Here is a 15,123-nt window from a genome sequence, read left to right on the forward strand (position 1 = left end):
TTGCTGCCGTTATATTCCTGCATAGTGTCCGTTAACGTGCTTTTCGTGATCAACGGACAATCACTTCTTACAGGTGCCAGAGCTGCACATCAATTGTTCCTTCGCTGAAATGATGCGCTGGACATCGAATAACCGCTGGGTACGTGAAATGCTAAAGCTGCGAAAGCCGTACGACAATGAAGCCGAGTAAGTCATTAACGCTTTTTTTTTCCTCTCACAAAATCTTGTAGCATCCACACCACTTCTCTCCTTTCATCCCCAACGATTATAATGAAAACTTGCTCCCCTTGAAGGCCTTGTTAATTAAGGTCACTAGGTGTTTATTTGAGGTATATGAGAGAGGCAATGGACGTATTTAGGTTCACGATGGTGATGATATATTGTGATGACCGAACGGCTGTCACAAAAATCGGCGCACATTCGGAAGACCGGCGCCGCGCGGAAGCAATCTCGCCAGGGCGCACCGTGGAGAATTCTGGAACACCGGAGGAGAGAGAAAGAAAAAAAACTTAATTGGCGCCAAAAATTGGTCGATTCAGTGGGACCCGGGTGTCTTCATGTTGAAGTTCCGAGTCCTTGTGTGTGTTGCTGGTGGTCGAAATTATTCCGGAGCCCTCCACTAGGCACCTCTTTCTTCCTTTCTTCTTTCACTCCCTCCTTTATCCCATGCCTTACGGCGCGGTTCAGGTGTCCAACGATATATGAGACAGATACTGTGCCATTTCCTTTAGCCAAAAACCAAGTATTATCATTATTGCTGCCCTCTCCACTTCGCTCGCCAGCGCGGCTCCAAAGGGAACATGTCCGAGCTCGCCACCGAACAATCCAGATGTTTGGAGTAAATGCTACTCATTGGCGACGGAGAGGGTGTAGCCTTGAGCGTGCAGAGTAATGCCCTCATCTCCCCGCTCGCGCGTTGGCAACGGCGGATTGGAAGAAAGAACTCAAACTTTCTGGAAAATGGTTTCCGCGCCTGACCAATGGGGATGCGCGCCCGGCGCGAGAATGAGATGGAAATTATGCAGTTAATACTGTGTGCATGTGTGCGGCTGCCTTGGCGCGATGAATGAACAGACGAGGGTGTTGAACGCTGTCTTTCAGCCAGTGCCGCTCTTTTGCTACCGCGCCATAGGCGATCGTTTATGTTTGAACGTTCAAATCGCTCGAGCAAAAATAGCATTCCGGAGTGTTTCCACACCAATGTGGCCACATTTTGTTGTAGGGGTGAGTAATTTGAAGGTAATAATATTGCTCCTAACTCACGCAGCCGGACTCCCGCGTGAGCCGGTGCAAGTGAGGAAGTCGATGTTTCGCCGGGCAGGATTTTATGCGTTGCATATTGCAATCACTCAGTTCAGCCCTTGGGCGCGGCAGGGCAGCCACCAAACCACGTGACGTGACGTCACGACAGCCGGAGGAAAAGCTGGGCCCCAACTCGCGCGGTCGCAGCCACCACCTGACTCCTGTTCCTCCCGCTAGGGGCGCTGCGCCGGCGCGTGACGTCACGGAGGAAAAGCTGGACCCCAACTGGCGCGGTCGCGCGCGGCCGCAGCCACCACCTGACTCCCACTCCTCCCGCTAGGGTCGCTGCGCTATGATTGACGTCACGGCATATGTATAAAAGAGCTGCGCTCCTTCGCCGGGACAGTCTTATACCCCTGTCACACGGGCATTTCGAGGGCCCTCGAACCGATAGTCTATCGACTCAAAGGTGATCGAGCGCTGCTACACGGGCAGTTTCAATGGAGATCGAGTCAATAGCCTATCGAGTCAATGGAGCAGCACGGAACTCCATCGAGATATGCAACGCATTCTTGGCTTAACCAAGCTAAGCCTGGCCATTTTTTTGAAGTGCATTCATAAGTACTTGTCTTTTCTTGTTCATTGCAGATGGCTGGTTGGTCCCGCTATCGTGAACGCCTTTTATAACCCCACCAGCAACGAAATGGGTGAGGTCATCTAAATACGCTGAACAATGCTGCAGCGTACGTACTTGCGCGTTCCTAAAGTAGCAGTCTTACAATTCCGAAATTTACTATTTGTTCTTCATTTCCCGCGTCTATTCCCGCACTCAATGCGTGAGAACTTGCAAATACACTGCAGAGTGCTACAGCGTACTCGCCCAATCCTAAAATACCATTCTTCTAGTTCCTGCAGGCAAATTTAATTCTCTATTGGCTGTGTTTATTTTCAAATGCAAGCCAGCTCACGCCCACAAATGTGTCGGCAAATTCCGATGAGCTTGCAGCGAAGTTCGTGCATTGGTCGCAACAGTGTGCCTTCTGTAAAAAAAATTACCAATGGTTGAACATGGTTCAATCGAGTTTGCCGACCGATATCTAGGTTTTGTGTGGTTTGTCAAAGGATGACACCCTTGGTTTGCTGACATTTTGCCTTTTATTCGTCAACGCTGTTCGCGCCAGTTTCCGTGAGCCCACGGCGTGGGCGCCAGCGCCATCTATTGAGAGGCGTGGTTCGCTCCTTCAGACGTGAAAGGTGTGCCATTGGCCGCACAATTTTATTGCTCCTTCTTTCTTGCGCGGTTCGCCCCGAGCGGAGGCCTGACCTTGGCTGAGCTTGGAGGTGAAACTGACGGAATCAGCCGTTCTCTGTATTTGTACGTCGGGAATAGAGCCTTTGCTCTAAAAGCACGATAGTGTCACCTATTTGGCATCACGTGTATCACTTTGTCATTGACCTGTAGGTGAACACGGGGATACTCCATTGTGACTGTTTAAAAAGTTATAATAAATGAAGTTATAATAAAGGACATCGCCAACACCGTGCACGCACCAAGTTTTGACAGCAAGATGTGGTCCGCTAACCGCCATTCAGAGTGTTAGCCTAGCGACCGGAGGTGAGGGGGGTACGGTTGGCGCTTCAGTCGAGTGCGTGTGGTCACATGACCCTGTGCGGATGCGTCATTAATGCGATTGCATTAGAGCTGCCACATCAAAACACCGCCGATGTGCGAGACGAAATTAGATGATTGGTCGTGAGAAGTTTCATGATATTGCGACATCATCATAACCTGCCCTGACGGGCCTCCCTGATTGTTTAAGAGAAGTCACGTGTCGTGGTGACGTCTCCACAACCTGCCCACCGTGGCAGGTGGCAATGATATTAATGGTTGGTCAAGAGAGGTCACGTGTCCCTCCGACGTCTAATGCGACAGCATTAGGGTTGTCCTCACACCCGAACCTCGGTGATGTCACGGACGAAATTCCCTGTAAGAGAAAGAAAAATGAAAGAAAGACGCAAAGGCAGATTCGCAGAAGTTGGTATACGTCGCGTTCATATGAGTCACCAGCATCGACAGGTTCTACATCACCAACAAGAGTGGTGTCCACAACTTCTACCCACTGTAGTGGAAACTCTGATAGGGGTTGAATTCCGAAGATTAGGGTCGCATCATGTCTACACCATCACCAAAAAGTTCATCGCCATGCTGACACCGCACCAAGTTGCCATAGTCTGGATCAATGTAAGAACACTAGGAGTGCACTCCAATGGCATTGCAAGAGTCATCTGTCTGCAGTAATCTTCACTACTGTATTTCACCAGAAACTTCAATGGACCCCGAGAAACTCTACGAAATGAAAGGGTTTCAACTTGCTTGCAACACCAAACTCTCAACCACAAACATAGCGGCTGCAGTGGCCGTGTATGCAAAGACAGAAGTAACTGGAGCATGCGTGGTCATGACCCTTGTAGGTCATGACCACGCATGCTGAGATGTCTGCATACCACAACCCCCGAAAGAAACTCTAATCATGTATTTCATTTGCATTACCATTTTCACCGACTGAAAGCGTAGTTTCCAGAACAACTATGCTACGCCGTTTGCGATATATGCCATTTTCATATCACGGGCCATGTTTCATATTCGTCAGACTGGTCGTGCGTCGGAGTTTTTGAGATAAACATCAGTTTATTATATCGACTGGAGGCGTGTTTTATATACGGCTAATCCTGTTGTGTCTACACTTCTTGACTTCTTGACATGTAGCACGAAGTCCAAAGAAAATACAAGCTTATAGGGCAATAACATCTCGCTACATAAGATACTGGTATTTTTCGAATTGCAGTGTACCCTTCGGGAATCCTTCAAGGCGTCTTCTATGAGTACGGACTTCCCCGGTAAGACTGTGAATTTTCTCTACACATGTAACGTCCATTTTTTTTTGTGATGGTAACGCTTAACTGAGAAGAATCGTAATCTGCCGACAGCTCAATCAACTACGGAGCCATCGGCATGGTGGTTGGTCATGAGATGACGCACGGTTTCGATGACACAGGTGAGGAGGTTCAAAATTATCACGCGCGTTTCTTTCCTTCGACGAAAAAGCGCCCTTCAGTGCGCGCGCCGCTGTACGTAAGTACAGTCTCGACTTCAAGACCAAAGCGTCTCATCTACTGACACCAAGTACTACGCTGCTTGTTTCAATTTGGTTTCTGTTCGTCAAGCCACGCAGTGTGTGACACTAGCGCGTGAAATTTTCGTACCTTTCGCTGGCTGGCATGCAATTTACACTTCCAGCAAAAGCTTGAAACAGAAACGTTTAGTAATACCATTAGCATTGTATACGAATTTCGTGCAGCTGCGCCTTTGATATCTTATTATTTCGTTAACACATCTGCTCCGAGCTGACTAAGCAGAGAGTTTTCGGGATGCCTGATAAAGAATTACAGAGAACTTCCTGTGAACGTAATTCTTGTACACTGTTCTCTGCTATTCTGTTACCTACATGGCTTTATAACTGTTGTGAATAAAATAAGCGCTGATGTCACGAACCTTTCAGCGACTCAAGCACAACAGTAAAAATTACGGAGGCCACTTAAAAATACTTATTTTGTTAAATGCTAAAGTATGGTCTCATCGTGAGCTCTGTTGCGAGGTTCATTTAGGATTCCTTCCTTTCTAATGACACACCTGCTCATTAGCATACAGTCACAAGAAAACGCGTGCACTATGCTCACTTTTATTCGCCAAGAAACAGCTCGGTTTTGTGGCCTACCTCGCCGGAATGCAGTATGTTGATGAACATCTTGATGTGTTTTCCTTTGTGTTTGTACTACCAAACTTATGGAAAGCTAGAATGATGGATCGGCGCTTTATATCAGTTGTTTCGAAAAAAATCTCATTTCTGCCAAATGATTGCTCATCTGAGGGAAGTGTATAAACAGGCCGACTTTAAACCCGAGTGGCGCTCTCTCTCTCTTGCTGATATCGTCAGCCTTACCTAGCTTCTATTGTGCTCTGCTGCTCTGTCTTTTTTAGATGTCTTTCGTGGCGCTTCCTAAAATAATTTTTAAATATTTCATGTAAATAGGATAGTGATTGATGTTTACGTTTCTCCTGTCCTCGAAGGAAGCCAGTTCGACGCTGACGGTGCACTTAAACAGTGGTGGACAAATGATACACGCGCCCACTTTGAGGAGAAGGCTAAATGCTTCGAATACCAGTACGGAAACATCACTGACCCGGAGGCCAACATGACGGTGAGGGTTCGAAAATAAATTTCCTAGCGGCGTGCGGTGTTTCTTGGCTCTCAAATTTAGTTATCTTCAGTGCACATTCATTCTGCTAGCAAGGCATTTTATGTGGAAATGCATTAGTACCTCTATTTCAGATTCGTAATAAGGGAGTAAAAGGACAGCTATAAAGCTTTATCAGGAACATCGCAGTTGAAGTAAAGTTCGTCCGGGTCCGGGGTTCGACCCCGGGACCACCGCTTCACCGGAGCGGTCGCTCTACCAACTAAGCAAACCGGGACGGCAAGCTTAAGGTAGGGCGAGAGCGAATTGATCAGTAACTCGCAGTGGCAATATAGTTGGTCAAATACTTAAGGGAATCCCCGAAGGTGGAGTAGATTTGTAATAAGGGAGTAATTACTCATTGGAATCCACCCAAGTTAAGATTCACGATGCATACGCCAAACCTAAGGCAACAATGATGTGCATTGAAGTAAGGACACAGCATGCCTCAAGCGGTTTCTGCTACGTCTGGCCTGAGTGCTATGTGCACGAGTAAATACGGCGTGTGTATGTCTACGGTAAGCTCATATGTGTTCAAGGTGTGGTAGTTTGGCATGCATAACCAAGTCAGTTACTGAATAGCAGCACAAGCGACTAAAATGCTTTGCAGTAATAGCCTGCTATTCATGTAAGTCGATAATAAGCTGTTTTACATGGAGTATTATTACTGCTGCAGACAGGCTGTCATGTTTTTCATATTTTAACACAACTGAAGTAGCGTTCAAGTGATGAACTGTTCTAAGTTGGGGTGAAACTTTGAAAATGGCTTTTAAAAGTTCGCTGTCGTAATAGCCGTAATAGCGCAATAGAGTATTAGAGTGACCGCAGTCGTAATAAAAGCTATGGCTGCAAAATCTGCAAAGAATATGGAAGATTCGCGCACCTTGCATTAGAACTCAAACCTAGATTGAAAGTTTGTCTAGTATTTTTTTATTTGTGTCTTTGTCTTCATGTTTGCTAATGTATCTTTTCCTTACAACATACTATCTGCGGAGGGTTGAAATTCTAAAGGAGAGTAGGAACCAATTCTCTACTCAACTGAACCAAAATTATGCGCTTCAAGCAATAACTAGATATTGCGTGTTATTTTTTTTTTGTCGAATTGCTACACGCGAATGTTTTTTTAGTCGGAAAAATACAAATGAACTTAGGCTATTGATTCTAGTACTAGTCATATAAATGGCACTAAATAACATTTTTTAAAAGATTTTGTTTGCGTCTGCCTTATAGTCCCCGAGAAAAAGGTACACAAACCTCCAAAATAGCTGTTTTGAGAAAAATGCCAAATAAATCACTGAAAACGCCAACTTTTCAAGTAGTCGTGACGGCTAAAAGGGATCGCAAATAAGTTTTGAAATCGGAAGTACCCACGCATATTATATTTTCTGAAAGCCAATGAAATTCTCAGTCAGATGATCGCAAAACCTCAAAATCGAATTTATTGACAGAACAAAATCTCACCCCACCTTAAACGGTAGCGCATTTGTGATCAGCGTTTTCGGCACCAATATATTTCCGTATACAGATAATGTGAGCTAATTTGTTGTTGTTGTCGTCGTCTCAAATACGATGGCACATACCCACGGTGGGGGATTGGCCAGGGTTTGGTGCAGATCCAAACAGGAAAAAACTCACCCAGGTTTATTTCAAGCAGCTAATTTAAAAGACAAGTAAATTCTTCATTTTGCTCTCTCCCCATGCAGCTCAATGGCAAAAACACAGTGGGCGAAAACATTGCCGACAACGGAGGCCTCCGATTGGCCTTCGAGGTAAGTTGCAGCATTTGTCTTTAAGAAAGACTATTTCAGAGACGTTACGGTGCTAACACTCAATTTATTTCTCTTTTATTTTGCGCTAAGTAAGCATTATTTGGCATTATTGTTAGCAAGAAAAAGAGTTACTTTACGTTTACGCTCTGCGTATTGCGTATGGCAACCGCAGTTATTACATGCTTTCGCGCTGAGTGCCTCGGCGGCGTGAATTTCGTGGGCTCTCCTACGTCATCCTCGCGTCTGTTGGGCCACGCGACCGCTGTTTCAGCCCGTTCTTACCTCCTGGCTGTTCTTACATTACCAACTTGCGCTCCTTGTTCAACCAATCAGACGCGTGGAGTAGTCACGTGATCTGTGGACGGGGAGCGCGCTCGGACGGCAGCACGCTCGCGGTGACGTCACGGCGCAGTCACATGACCCACGCTGGTCACGTGATAGGACCAGAGGTGTCTGCGAGGTAACATAAGTGATGACGTCATGAATCTGAAAACCAGTTAAATGTTTTCTATGACCCACGCGATTGGCCCGTGGTAAGGTGACGTATACGCCAACCACGCTGCTCTCACCTAAAGCAGGCTGACAACAGCTGCGCTGCGAATTTCCCAAACGATGAGATTAACGGCTCAGTTGTGTTCACAGCGTCAGCATCCAGGCGCCTAGGATTTGCTGAGTCGACTTAGAGAGCACGCGAATCAGGGTATTGAAGCCTCAATCTCTTAACTTCACGATTAAGTTCGGGGCGGTGTTCTAGTGATTAATGTTGAGAATTCACCAAATTTACTACACTAATATAACTCCGGATGTTCTTGTTGCAATGTGAGAGGCTCAGGTGCGAATGTCTTAATAAAACGCAATTTTTAGCCGACAGAAAGAGCGCCGTTATGACACTAGATCATAAGTTGTGCGTCTATACTCAGCTACGCCTTCCCATTCTCAGCTGTCGCTGTAGGAGGAAGATGATCGAGCGGCATGGTTTTGGTCGGCTCCGCTGAAGCCCTTCCTGTTTTCATTGTTTCCGAAAAGCCAATGTATGACGTCATTTTTGCGAAATCCGTACAGACAATGCCGTCTCCACTCGCCGTGTCTTTAACGGTGGGAAGCTGTTGCCTCTGCAACACACTATCAGGCTGTGCATCCCACATCGTCGTCTTCATCAACTAATACTACTATATAACTAATATCGTCGCCAGACGGGCCTATCACCCAGCAAAGCAAAACCATAAGCCACCCAGGCTAAACACATGCTTTTGCACGTCTACTCGGTTTAAATACGTTAAAATCCTGCCGCCTTTTCAAGTTGACGCTCATCACTTCCACCACTGTTCCCACTTCACACCTTCCTCCCCCTCACCTGTGCTTCTTCCTCGAATAGGGGACCATTTTAAACTCTTGCCTATGCTGCGCTCATTGCCCCGACGATGACAAGTCTTGTGGGAATGGTCGTCAGCCGATTGAGGCTCCATCGCAGCGGTGGCCAGGTTGTTTGTGCATACGCCTCGCATGCGGGAGGTGCGGGGTTCGATCCCCAGTGCCGCCGGGTACCGACCGGTGATACAGTGGGTACAAGCTTTCCCCTGCCTGGTGCTCGGCTTCTTTGGGGTGAAATGCTTGGGAAATGGGTCTTTGACCACACCTTGAGTAATCTAAAAAGGGCCACAGATGGGCTTCTACCGCACGAGGCGGATTTAACGTTGTTGTCGGCGCACCTTGTCGCTGATCCGTCAGATCAACTGTGTCTTTTTCCAAAACCTGCAGTTCTCGCCCAATTGACAATGCAGGGAGGGCACTGTCCTTGCGCCCTTGCGCCATAAAAATTCATCATCATCATTGGATTGAGGCTCCACCTCAAGGCTTGTTGCCTTTGTTTAGTGCTGTACTCTTATCCTGCCAGGAAATAAGTGAACTTAATACGTAGCACATTATCACATATGAAACTGTCGTTACCTTTTGCAGGCGTACGAGAGACTGCTGGAAGAGGGATCCGAAAACGACACTCGCTTAGCTGGCCTGGAGGAATTTTCCGGTCAGCAGCTGTTCTTCCTCGCAAACGCAATGGTACATGTGACTTCTCAGGCCATCACTTCAGCGAGCATTATCTCTTTCCAAGGGCATAGATGAAATGCGGCTCCACCCAAACAGTGATGGGCGTGCATATTCGTGCAGGTGTGGTGCAGCAATACCCGCAAAGAGAGTCTCCAGCAGGAAATCCAGTACGATACGCACAGCCCGGACCACTACAGGTGAGGCTCGACGACGCCCTTATATAATACAGGCACGCGAGGGAAAGTACAGTTATCTTTTCTGCACATTTGAGGGCACCATACCACGGCGTGTGCTACGGGCCATTGTTTGACACAAGAAATAGTTGTCTCGTCGACGACAATGCCCCTTAAGCAAGAAATTAATCGAGGAAAATAATAACAAATCCCCCTCTGTATCAAGACAGTGACAGCTATGGAATTAATACGTATGACTCGTGTGATTTGTTTTTCTTCCAAAATCTGTACGGCGGTTTCCTTATCTCGTGGCCCCCAAAAACTCGCTCACTTTTTCCAAACAATCTTTTAGCTTTACTTTTTGAGGCTATGGACAGCATCCTTGAAGACAAAACTTCCGTCCATCCGCATGCGCCCGGCTCGCCGATTTAGTGTGAAGCTTGACCATGACGGTAACTTCGGCCAAACCATAAATAAAAAATGTAATAAATACTGCCGCGAGTGGGATTCGAACCCACGGTGGCGCGAACAGATCAGCTTCGCTCGCCACTGCACGACAGTCATATGCAATTGCCGCAGCCGACCATGCATCGTTTTAATATCGCGCTGTGCCTTGCACAAACTAATGCTGCTGTGGAACTAATATACGCACTCCGGAGCTGTGCACTGCCCATCACTGTCTCCATGAACTAATACTACTGAAATAAAGAAGATGATCATAGGGAGACACAAACGACATCGGCTTAAGCTCTTGAGGCGGGATGGTTACACTATAATAGTGCTGCTGAATATTTCCTTGTGACCCTGGCTCTTGCCCCGATGCTCATCGACTACTTGTGCAAGAGTCTTCGCCGCCGACACTTCCCACGTCCCCCCCCCCCCCCCCCCAATAAACCATCCTCCGCTACTATCCAACCACATCTTCGCCAGACGTGCAGACGACAGGGCAAAGGAAAGCGATGAGCAAACCAGGCTACACACATCTTTCCCACGTGTACTCGGTTTAACAACGTTAAAACCCTACCACATTTCTTTTTCCGGTAAAGCCGTTATTCTTCTTCTAATTTTAGACCGTCATGCATCCCTCTTTATACGCACTGCATGGGGACCTCATTTCTTGTGGCATGTCAAGATGATAGCGAAGACGAAAATAGCTTATGGGGACATGGCAGCAATAATGCACTTTACTCAGCGCACCATAAGTGGTAAGCGCTGAGACGTATCCTTATTTTTTTCTTTAGAGTCAACATACCAATGGGCAACCTGGAATCATTCAGCAGTACTTTCGGCTGCGCAGCAAATTCGACGATGAATTTCACGGAGCGCTGCACACTGTGGTGAGGCTGAATCACAGACCTAGACGGGAAAAGGATAACAGCAGCTTGGAAGCCACGAAGCCTGTGTTTGCCAAAATAAATGACTTGGTGGTTTCACTGCTTCGCATGGGGCATCTTTACCGCATTTTCAGGTTGCGCTGATTATACGTATACACACAAGGCTCAGGCTGGTCAGTAGGCCGCACAGCATCTCGCGGCGGAAGTTGTAGGTACTGCGCAGTAATTTCTTCGATGTTTAACTTTTTTCACCTCGACAGCTTTGTATCGGTTTTCCAGTGACGCTTATACTTGGATGTGTTCTTCTGGCTTAATTAAGTGACAAGTTCAATGAATGTTCCTCACTGATCGAGGCGTAGCGGTTCGAGTCCCCGGCTCGACCATTTTGCAGCGCAAAGCTTCACTACGCTAGATAAAGCAGTCGTCGCGTAGGCCGGAGGATGACCTTGAACGACCTTCAGCCCAACCACGTTAGCCGTGTATGACGATATGAGGTACAGATATGGTATCGAACCCTTGACCTTGACCCATGAAATTATGTTGACCTTTGACATTGGGTGACCTTTTGGTTAACCTTTGACCGTAACAACATCCGATGGGGTGATGTGAAGCCACGTGACGACATCCGATGGGGATGTCGTAAGACCATGCGATACCACGTCATAGCCACGTGGTCGTGTGGGTATATAAAGCCTACCACTGAAACGCGGGGTTCCTAGAGCGCCTGAGCGCGTTCTGTTAAGAAGATTGGAAGGACGATGGCAAGCATTGATAATACAGGCGACAATGCTCGAACAGATGATAGCATAGATGAAAACATGTTAAGCCTCTGACTGCTTTCTCAACGCCTTTATCAGCACTTGTTCCAGTAGACGCGAGGTTTCCAGCAGTTATGAAAACATCAATCGCCGTGAACAAAGAGCTCCCAAGCATTGAGTTCGACTATGCCAGTGGCGATTACTTAGGCATACACAATTCCTAGAAAGTGCTCACTGGGATAACAGCGTGTCTTGGGGAATATGTGCGCACAGAGGAAAAGAAATGATCAGCTACACTACCGCAACTGGAATTAAAGCTCATGCTAAAAAAAATCCAGTAAAGACTGTCTTGTTAACAAGGTGAAAAGCTGGGCTAGTTGGTGCGTGATCTTGTGGCGGGAGCAGCGCAGCGCGAGCCAATGAAGAGAGAGGCGGGACACGACGCTGACTAACAACCATATTTTTAATGCACGTTCGTCGAATATATACATCTCGCTCGTACACTAAGGAAAGGACAGAAGCATGAAAAACACTTAAGATGTACACGTGGTAAAAGATTAAGACAACGCACGCAGATAATCAATTTTGCTGTCACGAAACGCTATCGAAGGTATGCTGACGCATACGTTGGTTCGTTGATCAAAATATCTGTTGGTCATGGATATTCCCGGATCCTGTAAAATATCCTGGTCCGTTGGTCAAAATATGACGTGATGACGTGATGGTCATCACGTCTTATTTTGATCAACGGACCAGGGAGATCGAATAAGCCTTCAACATCCGACAAAAGAGCGACGTCGCGAGCTGTCGCGAGCGCGTAGCGGAGCTGCCATGGGCGAGCCTCAGACGCTTGGCAAGCGTGCTCGCTTTCCGCTCAATTCCGGGGTTAGCCAAGCTAAACCACAGCCAATTTTTGTTTTCTTTCAGTACTTTAACCCTTTTTGTGCACTCATTGTATTGCGCAGGAGCGTTTCCATTTAAAGCGAATAAAATTTTAGCATGTCCTTCTGTTTACGCTTTTCTTCTAGTCGATAGCCGAGTTGATATATAATGCGTTCTTCTATGTCTGCCAAATAGATGTGGTGCTGTGCAAACGCAAATGAATTTCTGAGAAAAATGTGCTAATCAGTAAGTCACCCTTTTCAGAGTTTTTTTTCTTTACAAATTATCTGTATGCCCTCTGTACTCTGCAATAGACTGTAAAACAAAACCTAGGCGAGTGATATGACGCGAGGAACGAAAATCAAGGCTGAGATTCTCTAAAACCTCATAATAGGGGTTTTCAAGTAAACATTCTGAGTGGGGTGAATTTAGTCTTAAGTCAAAACTCCGGTCGGGAGAGTAAACAGTTAATAAACGGTTTAATCCCTACAGACCAAATCATTGTCACAAAGGGGCTTGCACTGGCTTTACTCATTCTGTCTTTTAAGCAGCAACACAATCCCTATCAGCAGGTAGGCAAAATTTAATCAGCTATTTTGTCGTGGGCATCCAAAATACCAACGCCCATTCTGGCTTTGTGCAAAAAAGTGTTTACGCATAACTGAGTATAAAAAAGCCGGCAATAGCGAATTCCGCTCTCAGTCATGCAGTGCTTTCTTTTTGGTCAGTTGCTTATGAACATAAAACGAGCTCAAAAGTAGAAGGGAAACAAACGCGGATTGCTAAAACTAAGTATCTAACTCTGAACTGAATCTTACATGAAAGCGGGCGTTCGTAGCGCCCGAATGCTTAGAAGCTGCAACAGGGGAAAAACCCTACAAACTCGCGCTAAATGAAAACAGCTTACTGACGAAATGGCAACTGAGTATCTTGCGCTGATCATTATGATATGGCAAAAAAATGGTTGTAACGGGGAGGGAGCGACTGCCCTTAACTGTCCCTTAATTACCTTAAACCAATCATGTCCAACATTTTGGAACAAAAATTTTGAAATTTGGAAAATTGTAAATTACTTTTACGGAAATATTTTACTTTTACGGAAATAATATTTAAGCATTCTTCTGATATGTAGCAATATCTTTCTTTTAAACTGTTTCCATCGATCGCACCGGACGGTTAGTAATGCCATAGAAACAAAAGACGAGTGCTTTCTACGATAGAAAGAACGTTAATAGAAAAAAATTGCAAAACTGCTGTCTGGTGATCTGGGGATATATTGATTGTTGTAAAGAAATCTTACATTATATGAAAAAATTGCGTTAACAAACGGTTTCTCGCTCAGAAATGCTTTTGTCCAGAACTGGCTATGCTAATGCACTGGGCCTTTCAGTGCCCAGTAACCCTCCTAACTGCCTTCTGCCCTCTCCCCTCCCCCTCATGCCTATGGTACCTGGCTGGTGTCTGACCAACTTGGGCACCAGCGTTATCCGGTACTACTTGCCTGGGATATCCTTAACGCTTAATATGTCCCTCTTTAATAATCCTTCTCTCACTCTATCTGGCTCAAACGCAGTAGGGCTGCAACGAACCAGTGAACGCGGGCCATATTTACATTAATGTTTTTGCCTTGTTATAAACTACTCTAAAGGTTCTTGAAAAAGTAGTGTGGCAAGCTTGCTTTGACGACTTCAGCACGTGTTGAGAAAAGAAATAAGCTACAAAACTTTGCAGAGCGAAGTCTGTACCTGAGCTGGAGCTAAGTTCCTCTGCCAAAGAATGACGATGCGAAACAAAATGGCGGCTCACAAAATTTAGCGGCCTCTGCTCATACAGTGTGACTGGCTAGCAAATCTGGCTAGCGCCGGCGTTGTTTGAGTTGTCTTCACCCTGAAAAAAAAGGGGGCTGCATAGAGGGTCCAAAGTCAGGCCGTTCCTACGAGAGATGTAGTGACTGTGGTTTAGGACATGACTATCAACATGGCTGCAAGGGTACTGCGCACACACAAACAAGGACGAAAAATGTACTCAACATGAGCGGCCATTATATCTTCTCTGAGCACGGGGAGAAGATATAGACGGATCATTTGCAGCGTGTACTCGGAAAGAAATATTATTCTGGGAACTTCTTTGACATTTTCTCCGAGCGCACACAATGGCATCTCCAGAACCGCCTAAAGCGTGAGTCAAACTTGCCGCTTTATCAAAGTCGTGCAAAAAACTAGTGAAACAGCATAACGAAAAAACCTCATCAAAACCTGGAAGTTTACGAAGAGAACACTCTCCTTACGAAACGACAAAGCAAAGTAATAAAGTTGCTTGCCCCCTGTTTGTGCTCAGTGTACCATCGTTTAAGTGTTGTGTCCAATTAGTGAAGGAATTTTAGGACCCTTAGAGTTCGTTGCTGCCTTTTGGTTCAGCTGTCCTTTGTAAGTGCACAAAACACTTATGAGAGTGTACGGCAAAGAGGGCGTTTTTATGGCAGGCAGCAAAGGTCATAAGTCAACGTGGGCTATTGTTTCTGCTTTTTTGTCCATGTAATCCGGGCACCGACGTTTTGTCTGAACCAAATGTCATTGCTGACGTCAGGATGGCGCACTGGTCCTGTGATATATAAGCGCGTGGG

General features: G+C 46.2%; 1 protein-coding gene across 1 annotated transcript in view; it reads left to right on the top strand.

Moving 5' to 3' along the window:
* Positions 1-10,976, top strand: part of LOC144111520 (neprilysin-1-like) — a 35,597-nt gene extending 24,621 nt beyond the window's left edge. The window contains exons 12-20 of the mRNA XM_077644846.1: positions 74-186; positions 1,891-1,949; positions 4,089-4,140; positions 4,231-4,298; positions 5,372-5,502; positions 7,242-7,307; positions 9,264-9,365; positions 9,474-9,550; positions 10,768-10,976. Coding sequence (XP_077500972.1) covers positions 74-186; positions 1,891-1,949; positions 4,089-4,140; positions 4,231-4,298; positions 5,372-5,502; positions 7,242-7,307; positions 9,264-9,365; positions 9,474-9,550; positions 10,768-10,867 — 768 coding nt within the window. The 3' untranslated portion in view covers positions 10,868-10,976. The remainder of the gene's footprint in view (positions 1-73; positions 187-1,890; positions 1,950-4,088; positions 4,141-4,230; positions 4,299-5,371; positions 5,503-7,241; positions 7,308-9,263; positions 9,366-9,473; positions 9,551-10,767) is intronic.
* Positions 10,977-15,123: the final 4,147 nt, after the last annotated feature.

This window comes from Amblyomma americanum, chromosome 11 (assembly GCF_052857255.1).
Source record: "Amblyomma americanum isolate KBUSLIRL-KWMA chromosome 11, ASM5285725v1, whole genome shotgun sequence".
NCBI classification, from domain to species: Eukaryota; Metazoa; Arthropoda; class Arachnida; order Ixodida; family Ixodidae; genus Amblyomma; species Amblyomma americanum.